Raw genomic sequence first — 13610 nt, forward strand, 5'->3', positions numbered from 1 at the left:
CGAACTACCCCCTTAAGCAAGGCAAAGTGCAGGGGCTTGATTGCAGTGCTCAATAAAGCAGGAAACGGGCCTTCTGTGAGAAAATGATGGAAGCATTTTCTAAAGCAGCCCCTCCTGGTCCCTCGAAAGAGCCAAAGAAGGCTACTGATCCCACTGCATCATCCAAGTCCGACAGGGAATCAAGTAAGGCTTTGACCCACATGCCCAAAAGCCTGAGTCGGAAAGCCTCTGAGATGTCTTCTTGAGCAGCGTCGACCACTGAGATAGCATCGAAGGACTGGAAGTCGAGGGGACCTTCGACTGCGACCTCAGAGTCTAGTTTGAGATACAAACCCCAGTCTAAAATGTGTTTGTTCAAATCCTTTGGGTCCATTTATGAGGAAGGTGACATCATCCCCTTCGGGTATGATAGTTTTGGAACTCCTAATATTCCAGAGGAATTGATTTCAGATCAATCCCATCTAGAAGACCTGACTTCATGTTTTTAAGGTTGCCAGTGGTTTGGATACCTCCCCTGAGGTTAAATGTGACACACCAGAGATCCACTTTCACCCAAATGCAGCCTATTGGACTGTCATGAACAGGGTGATAGAATATTTGGGATGGGTTTGTCCTGCAAAGGACATTACCCAAGATAAACTGACAGACATCTTAAATGGAGGCCCTCCTATGGAGCCTGTGCTGCTTTTTCATACAGCACTAAAGAACCCAATTATGGAAATATGGGAAAAAACAGTCACCATTTCCATCTGTAAATAAAGAGTTGGTGAAGAAGTAGAGACCACCTTCTGTGGACTCTGATTTCCTCCCTAGACATCCAATACCAGAGAGCTTATTTGTACAGGTGGCAACTTCAAAAGCCGCAGCTTATCCAACCATCCATCTGTTCAATAAGCGTTATGACGGTCTCGCAAAAAGGGTATTCTCTGTTGGAGGAATGGTATTAAAAGCCATTAACACATCTTGTGCATTAGCAACATACAGTTATACATTGTGGAATGGGATTGCCCAAGCTGCGGAAAACATTCCTGAAGGTGAGATCTGAGAAGTGTTTAATAACTTTTTATTAATAATGGAAAAGAAGCTTCTTGTCAGTCCCTTCAATCAGGCCTTGACGCATCAGATTGTGTTGGCAGATGCATGGGATCTAGCGCAGTAATGGGGTTGTTTGCTTGGCTATGTAAATCTGGGTTTGCCCTGGATATTCAATCAAGCCTCCTAGATTGATGGGTCCAATTTATTTGGCCCTAAGGCAGATGACAGCCTAGTGAAGCTACACTCTCCAATGGCTGCAGCAAACTCTTTAAGGGCAGCCACTCATCAGCCGCAACAACACCCACCTTCACAGACCTGGTGAGGGTGGTCCTTTAGCTATTACTCCTCCTTTGGCCAAAGGGAATGAGGTCCGACAAGGCCGTGGAGGAAACACTGCTCAGTCAGCAACCTCCTACTTGACCTCAGCTGCAGCCACAGCCCAAAAACCGCTCTGAGCGCTTTGCTCACAGGACCCCATTAAGAGGGAGGTTGATCCAACATCTGCAAGAGTGGCATCCTATTACTTCAGATGCATGAGCTCTACAAACGGTGACTCAAAGGTACTATCTCCCATTTCTGCAGAGTCTCCCAGACTGTCCTGAGTGAACAATCTCTTTGGGATCCAGATCTGCTCCTCCTACGGGATATTTTCCATGTTGTAGAAAGGTGCTGTGGAGAAGGTACCTTTTAGCGGAGTAAAACCAGGGTTGGTCATGCACATATTTCCTTGTCCCCAAGAGATCTACTCTTACAAGAGGCTGTCTTCTTCACCCAGGAATCAGAGCACTGAACATTCATGCCTGGTGTATGAGAGGCTAAGATCCAAAGATTGGGATATCCTGGAAGACGTTATGGAGATCTTGCTTTCGGCTAGAAGACCAGCAACAAAAGGCCTATACCGCTGCTGTTGCAACACGATTTGCAGGTGGTGTAGAGCTAAAGATATAGATCCTTTTTCTTGCAATACACCTGCAGTGCTTTCTTTTTTACTGCACTTAAGTCCAGCAGGGGCTGCAGGTTGCTACCATTAAGGGATACTTGGTGACATTATCTATTTTTAAAAGCACGGCAGAACAAGGCTTTTACTTTAATATGCCTATTGTAATACAATTTTTTGGAATTCTGACAAATACATTTCTACTGGTCCCTTTTCTTGTTCTGTCATGGGATCTAACACTGGTACTTACATTTTTAATGGGAACGTCATATGAGCAGCTTCATTCGTGTCCTCTTAGGTTACTAACATGGAAGACCATTTTTTTTTATTAATCATCACTTCTGGTCCTAGGGTGATTGAGCTACAAGCCTCATCATGCAAACCACTTTTACTGTAATCTCTAAAGAGAAGGTAGTTTTGAGGGTTCCTACCTCCTTCCTTCCAAAGGTGGTATCTGAAATTCATTTAACACAAAACATTACCTTACCAGCTTTTTACCCTCCTGCTCACCCTTCCAATGGCAAAGAGAGGTTACATGGGCCTGACCCAAAAAGGGCTCTTTACATTTCAAGAATGTTAGCCATCAGACAGGAATACCAACTATTTAATGGCTACACTGGTCTCTAATTAGGCCAAGCAAATTCTCACAGTGGATAATTTTATGCATTTCTGAGTTCTGCTCCATTGCTGGAAAGGATGTCCCTGAGAACATAAGAGCCCATTCCCCCCGAGAAGTGCCAACTACTTAGGCGCTGCAAAGAGGTGTACAAGCCATTTGCAACTTGGTCCTTACTCCATACTTTCTCAAAGCATTACTGCTAAGACACTCTGACGGGCCAGGATGCTTGCTTTGGAAAAGCGGTTCTGCACAATATTATGTGCTAATCAAAATTGCACAAAAATCTGCTTCTCCCACCGCCATCTCGAAAACAGCTATGGTAGTCCATCTAAGATGAGGAATCCGTGGGACAACACAATTCTTTAGAAGAACAAATGACTTACCCCTGTTAATGTTCATTCTGGTGTTCTTTCTGATGAATGTTTCTCCCACGGCTTGCTCATCGCCCTCCCATTTTTGTACTTTGCTTTTTCAATGCCCATGCAGGTTATTTAACTCCTCAAGACAGCAGAGCAAAAAGAGCGAATAACTAGGAACTGAGGCAACTGGCATAGTGTGTGCTGTTTAGACAATGAAATGGTAACCGTTGTGGGATATCAACATAGATGACGTACAGTGCCCCCCTGCTGTCGAATTGTGTTGTGCGACTGCAAAGGAGGATACAAATATATCTAAGTTGAGGAATCCGTGGGAGGAACATCCATCAGAAAGAACATTATCAGGGGTTAGTAATTTGTTCTTCTGCAGCCCATCTGGCAGGAGCAGAGAACGAGTTGGCAGATGCTTGGAGCAGGCAGAGCATGGTCTCCCACCCATTAACAGGAGATATGCCCAGAGGTCATTGCATAGAATTTCGCCCAGTGCGTAAACCTCGTCTGTGGACCTGTTTGCCACGGGGGTCAACAGGAAATGCATAAAGTTCTGTTTGAGGGACTTCCCTGCGAGGTTAGGATTTGAGTTTCTGGTGGAGTGCATCTTCAAGCTCCATTATGCGTTTCCCCCGATACCCATCATCCCATGGGTGCTCAGGATGTTGAGGAGGTTCAGGGCCACCATGATCTTAATTGCCCCAGATTGGGCTAGAATGTGGTACTCATACCTTCTAGAATTGTCCATCTGCCCACCTCGTCGGCTTCCTCAGAGGCCAGATCTTTTATCCCAGTGGGAAGATCGGCTGCTCCACCTGAATCCACAGTGCCTCAATCTACATGTGTAGCTCTTGAGAGGCTATGGTATGAAGACTGGGACCTCTCAGAGGAAGTATTTGAGGTGCTACAGGCTGCACGTAGGTCTTTCACGAGGTCCCTTTACGCATGTAGCTGGAAAGGATTTGAGGCGTGGTGTAGAGAAGTGGACCCCATCTCGTGTCCCACCACGACTGTGATGGAATTCCTTCTTTCACTGCAGATAGGCACAGTCAAAGGCTATTTGGCAGTGTTATCCCGGTTTAAGAAATCACTGGATCAAGGTTCTTTCTTATCGATTCCGTTGTGGGCCCACTTCCTAAAAGGCCTTGTAAATAGGTTCCCCCCATCGCCTTTTGTGGTTCCTGCTTGGAACTCGAATATAGTTCTCACTTTTTTGATGGCGGCTTCGTTTGAGAACTTACATTACACATCCATTAGGCTACGTTCTCTAAAAACTGCCTTCTTAATAGTCATTACATCGGCAAGATGTGTAAGAAATCTTCAAGCTCTTTCCTGTAAGCTGCTGTTGTTGAGGTTTTTCAGAGAACGTCTCACTGAAAGTCTGCTTACCCTAAGTGGTCTCAGAACTCCACAGGGCATAGTTACCTGTGTTTTACCCACTGCCTCATCCTTCCAAAGAAGAGAGGCTGCAAAGGCTTGACCCGAACAGGGCACTGAGCATCTATCTGGCTCGGACGGCAGACTTCAGACGTGACGAGCTGTCATTTGTTGCCTTTTCACAGTCAAGGAAAGCATTGGTGATGACAAAACAAACCATATCGTGCTGGTTAGTCCTCTGTATTGGAGAGTGCTATGAGAAGGCCGGGAAGAAAGTGCTTTCAGGCATTAGGGCGCACTCCTCTAGGGGTATGTCTACTTCCTCTGCACTGCAAAGGGGAGTTCCAGTGAAGATTTGCCAACCTGCACACTGGTCATTCCTTCACACATTACGAAGCCCTACAACCTGGATGTAGCCTGTGGGGCTGATGCACAGTTTGGGAGAGCAAAGGTTTCTGGTTTCAACTTTCATCCCACCTAGTGCCCTACTGCTTTGAAAGTCTACCAAGATAAAATATGATATGGCGTTTGAAATACACCTATATACAAGTGTTTCAAGGCACGACGAGGCAAGGAAGGGGGAACATAGGGAGGACAGAGACAACGATCTTACTAGGCCAAGTGACATTGAGATCGCGCAAGGGCAGGGGAAGGTCGAAGGGGAAAAGTGCCACGGGAAAGGGGAAGGGTGCAGTGCTGTACGTGGGATCAAGACAATAACACAAAGTGCGGCCAGCAGGTGGCAAGTGCAAGGGTACGTGCAGACAGCAGGTGTCCAAAAGTGCAAGTAGGGGGACTGTAGGGTTAGAGATACAAATCCAAGTGGAAGAGTTGCCGGGAGGCAGTGCAGATGTGCAACTGGGCAGACGGGGACCTGGGCCCGAAATCAGAGGGTAGCCAGGTGACCAGTGCAGTATCAGACAAGAAATCAGCAGGGGAGAGGAAGGGAGAAGTAAAGAGGAAGGTCTTGAGGTGGTTCTCATGTTTCAGAGAAGCAGGGAGGGAGGCTAGGCTGTTCCAGAGGGAGGCCCCAGCCGAAGAAAGAGATCTACCACTAACCTGTTGCTTGGAGAAGTGACTGACCCTGAGGGAGCTGGAGGTGGAGGAGCAAAGAGCTTGAGTAGGAAGGTATTTGCAAAGAGCGAGTTGGAGGTATTGAGGAGCCAGGCCCCAGAAGGCCTTGTGGACAATGCAGAGGGTGTTGAACTTAATCCTTGCAGCCACTGGGACCCAATGCAGAGATTTCAGTGCTGGAGAGATACGATCTCTGGGCTTGAGGCCAAGGACAAGTCTCGCAGTCCTGTTCTGGATGAGTTGAAGAGGGCAGAGAGTAGAAGCGGGCAGATTTAGAAAGAGGCTGTTGCAGTAGTCCAGCCTAGATAGAACCAGAGCTCTAGAGACAGTGAGCTTCTGGGCTAAGGAGAGGAAAGGCAGAATACCTCTGAGGAGGTGCAATTGGTAGTTTGACTTCTTAGAGACGTCAGAGATGTGAGATGAAAAGGAGAGTGTGGAGTCGAAGATGACCCTGAGGTTCTTAGCCTCACAGGTGGGAGCAGGAAGAGGGCCAAGGGAGGCCAGCCAGAGAGTGACAGGAATGGAGGGTGCAGGTGTGCCGATGAGGAGAATCTCTGTTTTACTGGCATTAAGGCAGAGATTGTTGGCCGCACACCACCCCTGGTTAGCAGACAGAGAGATATCCAGAGATGAGAGAAGAAGAGGTGGCAGAGAGGAGCCTGAAAACAAGCTGAGTGTCATCCGCATAGCACTGAAAGCACTGAAAGTTGGAGCAGAGAGTGGCAATGCAGTGGTCGAAGTGAGCGGGAGAGGTTGGGAGTGGTGCTCCTGTGCTTTTTCAAATTAAGTTTTACTGCTCCTATACTTTTATTTTAAAAAGAAACCGTTCCGGAACGGTTTTGTTTTTAAAATAACAGCATAGGAAAAAGTTGAAACTTGCACTTTCAGTGCACTGCACTGAACGTTCCCTTAAACAGCATGTGCGTGTATTTGGGAGTTTGGATTGTGTGTGGGTGGCGGTGTGGTGATGGGGTTTGTGGAGAGTGGGTGCAGGCCAGCAGAGATACAATGTGAAGGTGGGCACCACAATGGTTGGGACTTTTTATATAAATAAAGTTCACCCAGAGAAAATGTGTGATGTTTTAACCTGGAGCTACCAGTCTATAAGTGATCCTGTGGCATCCGGATCGCTCTAAATACAATTGCAAGAAAAAGTAAGGTAAAAATACCGTACTTAAGACTGGTGCTTCTCAGTTGACCTTAAATAAGGTTGCTCAATCATATAAAGTTCTTGCGTGAAATAATTAAATGTCAAACAAAATATACTTCCAAATGATACAACGTTTTCCAAGAAAAATGTTTAATTCACATTCCTTGGTTTTATATTTCTGATATTACGAGGCAACTCAAAATCCATAGGTCAATTATTCACAATAGTACATATGCCAATGCATTTCGGTCTGAGACCATCTTCAGGGCTGTACTGAAGTGAGTGCAGAATCTGCATAATGTAAACATTAAACATTCATCGCAATACACATAGATATAGATACAATCGAAAATTCAAAATAAAGCAAAACACATACCCCAAATAGATCCAAAAAGATGTTGAACATGTAGGGAAAAAATATAATGATAATAAATTTAGAAATATGTCAACACACGTCATATCTCTAATCAATCATAGTGTTTTAACATCTTTGTATCCCGTGCACTGTACCTGCTAATTGTGAGTTGTCCTCCCCTGTGAAATGCGTTCGTAGAACGTCTCCAATATTCCTGTTAATTATCAGAGGGGTAATAAGTATTACTATTACTATCGCTATATCCAAGAATATGACTATTTGAGCCAGAGAGGTTCTTACCTGCTCACGTATGTTTCGCGCGCAGGACCGATCGCGCTCGCTGCTACACCAGGAACATCAAGTACAGCAGGCACAACGGAAACATTAAATAGAGAAAGGGAGCCTTTTTTAGGATCAGGAAGAAGAGAACAAGAAGGGGGAAAAGGAAGGCAAAAGCCGAATACGAGACAACAACAGAGGAGAACATAGTGATTAATTTGTCCTCCAGAAATCTAACCCTGTCTGAAATCAAAACATTACAAAAGGGACTCAGTTTTGTGCCTACATACGACAGCACCCTATTTGATTCTAAGATTGAACTATATAAATTGGTGCGAAAAATGAAACTGAAAGTCTTCTTTAGTGAATTAGAAGAAGAGAATCCTAGAGACATAGAAGATTCAGATTTCAAAGAATTCCGAGGAAAGAGCATCTTTATCCCTCCAATAACAGTCCCCTCGGTGGACATCTTCCAGAAACAGGTCACAAGAGACCTTGAGAAAATCAAATTCAGACACTCGAGAAATCAGAACATGAAACCTCATGAGTTAGAACTCATTAAAAACTTATATGGAGACGACAAGATAACAATACGGTCTGCTGATAAAGGAGGAGGCTTAGTTCTACTCAATACCAGCGATTATGAAGAAGAATGTTATAGACAGCTTGGGGACATCAACACCTATGCGTTATTAGACACAGATCCTACAGAGGAGATTCGGGGCAATTTGGACAAACTTTTGGAAAGAGCAGAAGAATTGGAATGGATAAATCATAATACAAAGAAATTTCTGACAAATACTCATCCAAAAATACCACATTTTTATACTCTTCCGAAGATACATAAGGATACACAGAAACCTCCGGGAAGACCTATAGTAGCCGGAATTAACAGCATCCTCGAACCACTCGGTAAATACATCGATTATTTTTTACAACCTTTGATTCAAAAAACAAGTTCCTATATTAAAGATTCTACTCATTTCCTACAATACCTAAGAACTGTTCCATTCAACAACAACAATATCTGCTTCACAATAGACGTCAAAAGCTTATATACATCGATTCCCCATGACTTGGGCAGAGAAGCGGTGGAGTGGATGCTCCTGAGGGAAGGAGAAATAGCTGCACAAAAAGAGTTCATCATGGGACTGTTGGAATTCATTAGTAACAATTCATACTTCCAATTCAAAGACGAATTTTACCTACAGGTTGCAGGCACTGCCATGGGAGCAACCATGGCCCCTTCATATGCAAATTCCTTCATGCACAAGTTCGAAACAGATCATGTCCTGACAAACAACTTATGGAATCAAGATCTCATCATTTGGATCCGGTACATAGATGATATTTTTGGCATCTGGAAGAGCACAGAATCACAACTATTAGAATTTTTTGGATATATCAATAACATAGACCCGCGGATACAGTTCACATACGAATATTCACGTGAATCCATTCACTTTCTAGACGTTGAGATCACTGTCACAGAAACAGAATATCAAACTACTATCTATCGGAAAAGCACAGATAGGAACAGTCTGCTACACAGACTAAGTTTTCATCAACCGAGTCTGATCAAGAACTTACCTTACAGTCAATTGCTTCGAGTGAAAAGGATTGTGAGTAACCAGAGTGAATACGAAAGAGCTGTAAAAGAGATGGGTAAGAAATTTCTGGCCCGCGGTTATTCAACAGAGGAAGTTACATCAGCAGAAATACGCACGGTTTCACAGGATAGAGAAGAGCTACTCAAACCCAAAATACACAAACAAGATATTTGTCCTCCACTGGTGTTTGTATCGAAATATTCACGCCAAAGTAATCGGATTAAGTCAATCATAAAGAAGAATTGGAACACTGTAACATGCGACAAGAGGGTAGAACACCTGTTTAAAGAACCCCCAACATTTGCTTACCAGAGAAGTTCCAATTTGAAAGATAGATTAGTCCACACTAGACCCCCACAAAAGAAGAGAAGCACAGACCGCATAGGTACATTTCCATGCCTCAACTGCAGCAACTGTGGATATATCATGAAAGGACAAACCATAAATCACCCATATACTGGAGAAAAAATTAAACTGAAATGCTATGCCACATGTGACACGGCAGGAATTATATATGGAATTAAATGTCCCTGTGGTTTATACTACGTCGGACAAACACAACGTACAGCAAAGATCAGGTGGAACGAACACAGATCTTGCATCAGGAACAAGACTGCAAGCTCTGCAGTAGCAAGACACTGGCAGAGTAAACAACACAATCTGGCACAGATCAAATTTGTAGTCCTGGAAAGAGTCCAAAGAAGAGAAAGACATGAGGATCTACAGAAAAGAATTGATCAACGAGAAACGTTCTGGATAGACAGACTAAGTTCCCTCACACCAAAGGGAATCAACGAAGAGATTAATTATATGTGTTTTCTCTAAAAAAGTTAGATTCATGGTTTCTTCGGATGGAGAAGCGTTATGAACTGATATTTAGACACAACTGAGGACACATGGCAAATATGTGATTGAGCTTGATGACGGATTTTTGTTTTGTTTTCTGTATTTTACATAAACATGCACTAATTGCACATTATCAAATGAATATATAAAAATACGTGTATGGGTCACATGATCCACTCCATATAACCAGGTTCTAACCTAATTGAATACTTATATGTGTTGACATTTACAGAACAGGTGCATGGTTATAGAATGAAGTCACGTGTATTGTTTCACTAATTGCTTAGACTTTCTCCTCCCCATTCCACACAAGTTAATTTCATCATTAGTAACACACCACATACACACACCTTGTAGCCATGGGAACAGTCCCGCCCCCCTGCGCCTACGTAGGGCGGTGGGTCCCGAGGCGTACGGGCGTACGTGCTGCTGCCCGACGCCCCGCCTAGGTTCCCATGACTACCCTTAAAAGCATTATTGGCCGCGCGTAGTTCACTTTCGCCTTCACAGCGAGCGCGATCGGTCCTGCGCGCGAAACATACGTGAGCAGGTAAGAACCTCTCTGGCTCAAATAGTCATATTCTTGGATATAGCGATAGTAATAGTAATACTTATTACCCCTCTGATAATTAACAGGAATATTGGAGACGTTCTACGAACGCATTTCACAGGGGAGGACAACTCACAATTAGCAGGTACAGTGCACGGGATACAAAGATGTTAAAACACTATGATTGATTAGAGATATGACGTGTGTTGACATATTTCTAAATTTATTATCATTATATTTTTTCCCTACATGTTCAACATCTTTTTGGATCTATTTGGGGTATGTGTTTTGCTTTATTTTGAATTTTCGATTGTATCTATATCTATGTGTATTGCGATGAATGTTTAATGTTTACATTATGCAGATTCTGCACTCACTTCAGTACAGCCCTGAAGATGGTCTCAGACCGAAATGCATTGGCATATGTACTATTGTGAATAATTGACCTATGGATTTTGAGTTGCCTCGTAATATCAGAAATATAAAACCAAGGAATGTGAATTAAACATTTTTCTTGGAAAACGTTGTATCATTTGGAAGTATATTTTGTTTGACATTTAATTATTTCACGCAAGAACTTTATATGATTGAGCAACCTTATTTAAGGTCAACTGAGAAGCACCAGTCTTAAGTACGGTATTTTTACCTTACTTTTTCTTGCAATTGCAGGCCAGCAGAGAACACAGTTCCACTACTTCTTTTCGTACACTTCGACCACTGAGTGGGCGAGAGCTGCCAGGTATTGGTTCAACAGTCAGGGAGAGTGGTTAGGCCCCTGTGGAACACCACAGGTACAGAGTGAGATAGAGGAAAGGAAGGACCCAAGTTGGACCTTGGAGGTTCGATCAGAGAGGAAGGATGTCAGCTGGGCCAAGGCCTGATCAGTGATACCCAGGTTATCACGGAAACGATTGAGCAGGATGGCATGGTTGACCGTGTCAAAGGCCGAAGATAGATCGAGTAAGATGAGGACAGAGGGGAGATTAGAATCAAGGTTAGAGAGCAGGTCTTCACGGATGTTCTGGAGATAAGTTTCCGTGCTTCCGGCTGCTCTGAAGCCAGACTGATCGTCAAAGATACAGTGTGAAGATTAAGCTGGGAGATGGCCAGCTTTTCAAGGAGTTTGGCCAGGAAAGGAGTGCTTGAGATCGGGCGATAGTTAGCCGGGCAGGAGGGGTCAGCTGAGGGTTTCTTGAGAAGAGGGTGCACAAGAGTGTGCTTCAGGGGGGGAGGGAAGGCTCCAGTGGCGAAGGAGTGGTTGCAGATGTCAGCCAGGGCAGGAGCAAGGTTGTCAATGTGGTCCTTGATGGTTTTGGAAGAACCTTTTTTGACAAGACTTTCATAGATCGGACTTGTCTAGAAACCTCGTCAGGGGAGAAGAGAGGAAAGGAAGAGAAAGAGGGAGGAGAGGTCGCCAGAAGTAGAGGAGAGAGTAGAGGGAGAAGGAGGAGGAGGACGAGGAGGAGGAGAGGACGAGAGGGTGGACAGTATGCCCTGGGTTTTAGAGATTAAAGGAGAAGCCAGGGCCATGCAGAGGGCTTGGGAGGGGACAGGAGTGTTAGAGACTGCAGCAGGATTGGCCAGCTCCTTGCACATTTTTAAAGAGTTCAGCCGAGTTTTTTAAATGCCACAGAGATGCAGGCTTGGATGTGGGCTCTCTTCTTTGGAGCAGGCGGCAGGCCAGTTTGTCAAAGGATGCACTAGAAGCTAGCCATTTCCTCTCAGCCTCCCTGCACTTGCTTTAAAGGGTGACGAGATCAGAGTCATACCAGGAGTTGCACTTAGCTTTGGGTTTCAAGCAGATCCTCATTACAGGGGCAAGAACATCAAGAGTATCAGAAATAGAAGAGTGGAGCATGGAAACTGCTGTGTCAGGATGTGCGTCAGCCAGAGGAGGAGGAAGGGGAGAGAAAGTGGCGGCGAAAGCCTCAACTGACACACGCTTCATGGGTCGGATGACCGAGAAGGTAGGTGGCAGTGCTGGAGTTGGCTTGGCCTGAGGGATAGAGAGGGAGAGATGGGAGGAAAGGAGAAAGTGGTCACTCCAAGAGAGAGGAGTGGTGAGGGGGAGTTCTGAGGGGATCAGAACATCCAGAGTGTGCCCTGCAGAGTGAGCCGTGCCACAGGGGAGAATAGAAAGAGCGAGGGAGTCGCAGAGGTGACCAAAGATGAGGAATCTGCGGGAGAATGCAATCATTTGAACAAGAAATTACTTACCGGGAATGTTCTTTCAATGGATCCTTCTCCTGCAGATTCCTCATCGCCGCTTCAGACTGCCCCGCTAGGAATGTGTGTGTTAACTTTTCTTTCAGTATATCCCTTTTCTTGTGGAATGACTATTAATGGGTAGGCGCTACTTTAAGTTTAAATAAAACATGTAATAAAAGAGAGTAGCATCCATTGTGATACTGTGGGCCATTCATCCTTAGTTTAAAAAAAATAAATCATTGATATCCGTTATGGAATCCTCCCCGTGGCTGTTGAGCAATGCAGAGGCCGAAAGGACATGCAAGCTACACTGTCGACGCTGATGCTGGACGAGGATATCTATCAGGATGAAGATTCCACGGGAGAAGAATACATAAAAGGAACATTACAAGTAATTAATTTCTATGGGTTTTGTTTTTGTCTGGATTAGCTCCCATGCATGCCTTCTGCTTTGTACCCCTTTCACACTTCCGTGGGTTCCACTCACATGCATTTAATTTCCATGATCTGTTTTGTATTTGGTATAATGCTTCCATCTCCTGCCCCAGTGCCCCAACTTTCCCTAGCATGCTACGCTCTTATTCAAATGCTATGGCCCTATGTCACTCCATCTTATTGTACATCAACAATTAAAAATAATGAGGGACTAATCATTGTTCTGTCTTTTTTTTACAGTGTAATAATCCCATGACAAAGGAGCCCAAACTGCAAGCAGCAGTGCGCATTGTCCCAGAGTGGCAGGACTATGATAAGGAGATTAAACAGGTGTATAGCCAGTTCTTGGAAGAAAAGGAAAATCGGAGCAGTCCCACATTCAGCCCATTAAAACCACTGACTATAGGAGGTAATTTATTTCTGCCCAATTTGTACTACTGTTTTGTTTGTTTTCCTTCAATTATTTTCCTATCTTTAATCTCAAACTACACATTCCTGATTTCCCCAGTCTCCTGTTTTGCCTAAAGATTGTCAATTCTAGCTGAGGAATTTAGGTATGCCTTAATCTCAATCTCAATTTCAATGGATTGCTTTCTCCACACAGAATCTGCATCAGATAGATACCCATTCCAGTGACAGCTGCTCGGAAAGCTTTTCGTCAGGGGGCGTAATACGACTCGACATAGACTGTCGTCTCCTCTTGACTCGACGTGCCACTCGTCGGCTCCGGACGCAACTTCGGACACATTTTTACTATGTCACTATGC

The 13610-nt window shown here is 44.4% G+C and overlaps 1 protein-coding gene across 3 annotated transcripts in view; it reads left to right on the forward strand.

The window, feature by feature from the left end:
- Nucleotides 1–13610, forward strand: part of UGGT1 (UDP-glucose glycoprotein glucosyltransferase 1) — a 2047742-nt gene that overhangs the window by 2011522 nt on the left and 22610 nt on the right. For all 3 annotated transcript variants that reach the window (XM_069617855.1, XM_069617854.1, XM_069617856.1), the window contains one exon: nucleotides 13084–13252. In XM_069617855.1, the coding sequence (XP_069473956.1) occupies nucleotides 13084–13252 (169 nt within the window). The remainder of the gene's footprint in view (nucleotides 1–13083; nucleotides 13253–13610) is intronic.

This window comes from Ambystoma mexicanum, chromosome 10, assembly GCF_040938575.1.
Source record: "Ambystoma mexicanum isolate Mex_15411 chromosome 10, UKY_AmexF1_1, whole genome shotgun sequence".
NCBI lineage: Eukaryota > Metazoa > Chordata > Amphibia > Caudata > Ambystomatidae > Ambystoma > Ambystoma mexicanum.